At 42.1% G+C, this 6,000-nt stretch overlaps 1 protein-coding gene across 1 annotated transcript in view; it reads left to right on the top strand.

Moving 5' to 3' along the window:
• Positions 1–352: 352 nt before the first annotated feature.
• Positions 353–6,000, top strand: part of LOC132384498 (rho GTPase-activating protein 11A-like) — a 61,230-nt gene continuing 55,582 nt past the window's right edge. Inside the window, exon 1 of the mRNA XM_059955650.1 lies at positions 353–603. Coding sequence (XP_059811633.1) covers positions 490–603 — 114 coding nt within the window. The 5' untranslated portion in view covers positions 353–489. The remainder of the gene's footprint in view (positions 604–6,000) is intronic.

Here is a 6,000-nt window from a genome sequence, read left to right as displayed (position 1 = left end):
TTTATGGAACTTGGGCACGACCTTCCTCTATGTTTAATGCACTCATACCTCTGAGAGTTTAGATTGCCCGCCTTTTAAAAACATGACCAGACTTCCCCCTGCTTCCAGCCTCATATTCAGTCAGCCGGCGGCCGTTGGAGTGTCGGTAACTGCGCAGGCGCACTACGCCTCAGGCAGCATCGAAGACACCCGTACGTGGCAAGACCCCACATTTGAAATAGCTTCAACCAATAAGAAGCGCTTTTGGATAGCGCCACCGTTCGAGCGAAAAACGCGCAAGGGGCAAACGGGTGGGGGTGAGGGGACGCCAGTGGGGGAGGGGGAGATTATTGTGGTGCTGGTGGGACGAGGAGCGGCAGGGGAAGAACAGGGAGGGGTAGTGGGAGAGAGCGAATGTGTCCGGAGCGGTGGGTAAAGGGGCAGGGGGCGAGAAACTGAGTCGGTGGGTGAAGGGGCAGCGGGTGCCCTGAGGACAGGAGTGGAGCCAGAATGAAGGCTGAAAGGAACATGGTGAGGCTCGCCGTGGTGCAGCACCTCCGAGACTACGGCATAAAAGTGAAACACTGGAACAGGATTCACTCTAACAGTCGGCCACAAGGCCGGGTAAGAGATTACCAAAACATTACAGTTACATAGTATGATGTTATTTACATTACGAAAGGTGTGGGTTGGGGAGGTATATGTTGCCGTTAGATATGTGGAATGATAGTTTACAGAGGTGGGTATTAAAATGCACTAAATTGTATTGGGATTCAAAACGAGTTATCTTAAGCATTCATTTTCGGGATCGGAGCGTTCAGCACTGCTACATTTATTTGTTAGGGCATATCCATGCAAGCGTATATTTGGGAGGGGGAATCTACGCATCGGTGGGAAGACCCTTTAAAAGATGGTCTTGTAGCGGTCCAGTAGTGTAGCAGTTAGTGCTGCTCCTAAACATTTCCGGCCTCTGCGTTCAGTATAGTACTGACTTTAAATGTGCTCTCGACTTTTCCTTGATGCCTTGGTTTCTTCCTACATCCCAGGTTGTGCAGGTAGTTGAAGAGATTGTGTAAGAATTGTGTCGAGGGTGTTAAAGAGAATCAGGGTGGAATTTGCGTCCTTGTGGGAGAGAATCAGTTACAAGTTGAAAATGGAAATGCTCTGAGAACCAGGATAGACTTAATGGAGTAAATGATGTTTCTCCTCTTGTCAGGAAGTATAAATACTTTTTGAAGTGAAGTAATGGAAAAATGTCATTATTCAGGTTCTCATTGAAATGCTCAAATTTACTACTTATACCCAGGTAATATAATACAAAGAGGAATTAAAGGCTGTGTGAATATCTGTGATTTTAATTTTATAGTTCTTTCATGTAACTTGGTTATGACCTTCATAAATTTTCAATGTACTTGTATCTTCCTGAGTTTGGATTGCCTGCTTTTTGAAATGTGACCAGACTTCATCCTGTTTCAAGGGCTTCCTGTTCAGCCTGGTATTCTGCAAAATGCATTCCGTATTCCTCTACATCTGCTATCCTTGTCCTTTCTGATGGTACAGACACTATGTTTAGAAGGCAGTTACAATGTTATACTTAGAGGGTGCAACATGATCCAGCTGAAGGTGCAGCATCTAGTCTTCCATTTGGACACATTGCAGTCTTCTAAACTTAAGACTGGATTCTTCAATTTCAGTTAACTTAATTTCTGTCTATCAGTTGTCAATCTGTGATATTGACTTGGCTTGTTTCTCTTTCCTCTGGGGGCAGAGGACGTGCACAAATTTACCTGTTTGGTGTTTTTTATACTCTGCAGTTCAGAACTCCTATGGTCTTTTGTCTATATTCTCGCTCTCAAACTGCTACTAATTACTCATTGACCAGATAACATTGATTACAGCTCATCCCCCATGGTCATCCTGGTTTTATCCTGTCTGCAATATCACTGTCCCCCACTCTCCTTGTAGTTTAACAAGTTTATTTAGCCCCACTTCCAGTTCCATTAAAAAGGCTCTTTCACCTGACATACAAGCTCTATTTCTCTTTTTTTAGTTTCAGATGTTTCAGAAAGGACAGGGAGAGAGGCAAAAGAGGTGGGGGCATGGCACTGTTGATCAGAAATACTGTCACAGCTGCAGAAAAGTGGACGTCATGGAGGGATTGTCTACGGAGTCTCTGTGGATGGAGGTTAGGAACAAGGAGGGGTCAGTAACTTTACTGGATGTTTTTTATGGGCTGTCCAATAATAACAGGGATATTGAGGAGCAGAAAGGGAAACGGATCCTGGAAAAGTATAGTAATAAGAGTTGTGATGGGAGATTTTAATTTCCCAAATATCAATTGGCATCTCCCTAGAGCAAGGGATTTAAATGGGGTGGAGTTTGTTAGGTGTGTTCAGTAAGGTTTCATGACACAATAAACTACAAGGAGAGTGGGGGAGGGTGATATTGCAGACAGGATAAAACCAGAATGACCATGGGGGATGAGCTGTAATCAATGTTATCTGGTCAATAAGTAAGCCTACAAAAGGAGAGGCTGTACTTGATATGGTATTGGGAAATGAACCTGATCAGTTGTCAGATCTCTCAGTGGGAGTGCATTTTGGAGATAGTGATCAAAATTCTATCTCCCTTACAATAGCATTGGAGAGAGATAAGAATAGACAAGTTAGAAAATTGTTTAGTTGGAGTAAGGGAAATTATGAGGCTGTCAGGCAGAAAATTGGAAGCTCAAATTGGAAATTTGTTCTTGGGGGGAAAAGTACAGAAGAAATGTGGCAAATGTTCAGGGGATATTTGTGTGGAGTTCTGCATGGGTACGTTCCAATCAGACAGGGAAGTTATGGTAGGGTACAGGAACCGTGGTGTACAACGGCTGTAATAAATCTAGTCAAGAAGAAAAGAAAAGCTTAGAAAAGGTTCAGAGAGCTAGCTAATGTTAGGGATCTAGAAGATTATAAAGCTAATAGGAAGGATCTTAAGGAAAGTAGGAGAGCCAAAACGGTCCATGGCAGGCAGGATTAAGGAAAACCCCAAGGCATTCTACAAGTATGTGAAGAGCAAGAGGATAAGACGTGAAAGAATAGGACCTATCAAGTGTGACATTGGGAAAGTATGTATGGAATCGGAGGAAATAGCAGAGGTACTTAATGAATACTCCAGTATTCACTATGGATGAGGATCTTGGTGATTGTAGTGATGACTTGCAGCAGATTGAAAAGCTTGGGCATGTAGATATTAAGAAACAGGCTGTGCTGGAGCTTTTGGAAAGCATCGAGTTGGATAAGTCGCCGGGACCAGATGAGATGTACCCCAGGCTAATGTTGGAGGCAAGGGAAGAGATTGCTGAGCCTCTGGCGATGATCTTTGCATCATCAATGGGGACGGATGAGGTTCCGGAGGATTGGAATGTTGCGGATGTTGTTACTTTATTCAAGAAAGGAAGTCGAGATAGACCAGTGAGTCTTACCTCAGTGGTTGGTAAGTTGATGGAGAAGATCCTGAGAGGCAGGATTTATGAACATTTGTGCTTTCTTTCTTTTTCAATCTTTTTATTATTATTATTAATATCAACATGATAAGATTAATACATAGTGGGATTACAAACTTACAAATTTAAACTGAACATGAAAGGATACACAAGCAATAGTTACAATATAGTTAAGTCTTCACAAATCATGAATGATACAAATATATAAAAGACTTATGAACATTTGGAGAGGTATATAATTAGGAATAGTCAGCATGGCTTTCTCAAGGGCAGGTCGTGCCTTACGAGCCTGTTTGAATTTTTTGAGAATGTGACTAAACATGTTGATGAAGGAAGTGCAGTAGATGTAGTGTATATGGATTTCAGCAAGGCATTTGATAAGGTACCCCATGCAAAGCTTGAAAAAGTAAGGAGGCATGGGATCCAAGAGGACATTGCTTTGTGGATCCAGAACTGGCTTGCCCACAGAAGGCAGAGAGTGGTTGTAGATGGGTCATATTCTGCATGGAGGTCGGTGACCAGTGGTGTGCCTCAGGGATCTGTACTGGGACCCTTATTCTTTGTGAATTTTATAAATGACCTGGATGAGGAAGTGGAGGGATGGGTTAGTAAGTTTGCTGATAACACAAAGGTTGGAAGTGTTGTGGATAGTGTGGAGGGCTGTCAGAGGTTACAGTGGGACATTGATAGGATGCAAAACTGGGCTGAGAAGTGGCAGATGCAGTTCAACCCAGATAAGTGTGAAGTGGTTCATTCTGGTAGGTGAAATATGATGGCAGAATATAGTATTAATAGTAAGACTCTTGGCAGTGTGGAGGATCAGGGATCTTGGGGTCTGAGTCCATAGGATGCTCAAAGCAAATGCGCAGGTGGTTAAGGTGTATGGTGTATTGGCCTTCGTCAATTGTGGAACTGAATTTAGGAGCCAAGAGGTAATGTTGCAGCTATATAGGAGCCTGGTCAGACCCCACTTGGAGTACTGTGTTCAGTTCTGGTCACCTCACTGCAGGAAGAATGTGGATGTGGAAGCAATAGAAAGGGTGCAGAGGAGATTTACAAAGATGTTGACTGGATTGGGGAGTATGCCTTATGAGAATAGGTTGTGAACTCGGCCTTTTCTCCTTGGAGCGATGGAGGATGAGAGATGACCTGATAGAGGTGTACAAGATGATAAGAGGCATTGGTCGTGTGGATAGTGAGGGGCATTTTTCCAGGGCTGAAATGGTTGCCAAAAAAGGACACAGGTTTAAGGTGCTGCGGAGTAGGTACAGTAGGTCAGGTAAGTTTTTAAGAGGGTGGTGAGAGCGTGGAATGGGCTACCTGCAACGGTGGTGGAGATGGATATGATAGGATCTTTTAAGAGACTTTTAGATAGATACATGGAGCTTAGTAAAATAGACGGCTATAGGTAAGTCTAGTAATTTCTAAGGTAGGGACATGTTTGACACAACTTTGTGGGCCGAAGGGCCTGCATTGTGCTGTAGATTTTCTATGTTTCTTCCCACAGATGTATGCTCAACTACTTGGTGTTTCTAGTGTTTTGTTTTATTTCAGATTTACAGCTTCTACAGCTTATTTTCTTTAATTTGATTTTGTGATTTGTTTAGGAATAGGCTTCAAATTTACTTTCAAATTGGAACTGTCAATAGCCTACACTTAGTCACAGGCTGAATGTGTACATAATTTCTTTAAAAGTAATATACTATATTGAAGGAGGTACAGAGGCCCAAGTTTTGAAGCTTATTGATGGGTTTTGAAGGTACCTGTTCTGCACCCTCTCCAACCAAAAATCCCAGCATTGACCCTTACAGAAAACCACTAGTCATAGACCTCCAGTCAACACCCCTTACTGCTACCATTATACCAAAACTGTTTCAAATCCAAAACTACCAAATCTCTATGGGTCTTGTGCTTTAATTTTCTGGAACGGTACACCACGAGGGTCCTTTGTGTAATGCTTCACTAAATTCCATGCTGATATCATCCACTGTACTACCCAGAATGCAACTTCAAAAGCACTCATTCAAATTTGTAAGATGTGATTTTCACCACATGCTGACTATCCCTAATAAATTTCTGCTTTTCTCAGATTCAAATAAATCCTATTTCAAGAACCTTAATCAATAATTTCCTTACGACTGATGTAAGGGTCACCAGCTTATAGTGGGTTTGTTTCTATTGCCCTTCTTGAAATGTCGTACTGGCATTTACTAAATTGTTTTTAATGATGTATAAGACTCCTATCCTCTAAGGCAGGAATTTTCAACTTTTTTTATGCCATGGACCCTTACTATCAACTGATAGACATGTCTCCAAGGGAGTTACCAAAGAAGCGAATACAATGAGCAGGATTTCTTAGCAGTGTACAGGATATAAAAATCCAGATACATGTGTGCAGGTTGAAAATAAAACTTGGCTACTTGTGATATGAATATGGAAGCAGGGCATAATTCACATTTTTTACCCCCCTCTAGTCCATTTCTGAAACAGGGCCTTCAATTTAAAACATGAAAGACAAGTAACAACAGATGCTG

Source organism: Hypanus sabinus, chromosome 2 (genome assembly GCF_030144855.1).
Source record: "Hypanus sabinus isolate sHypSab1 chromosome 2, sHypSab1.hap1, whole genome shotgun sequence".
Classification (NCBI taxonomy): domain Eukaryota; kingdom Metazoa; phylum Chordata; class Chondrichthyes; order Myliobatiformes; family Dasyatidae; genus Hypanus; species Hypanus sabinus.
The sequence above is the reverse complement of the archived record's forward strand: the minus strand, read 5'-3'. Positions and strand labels throughout refer to the sequence as shown.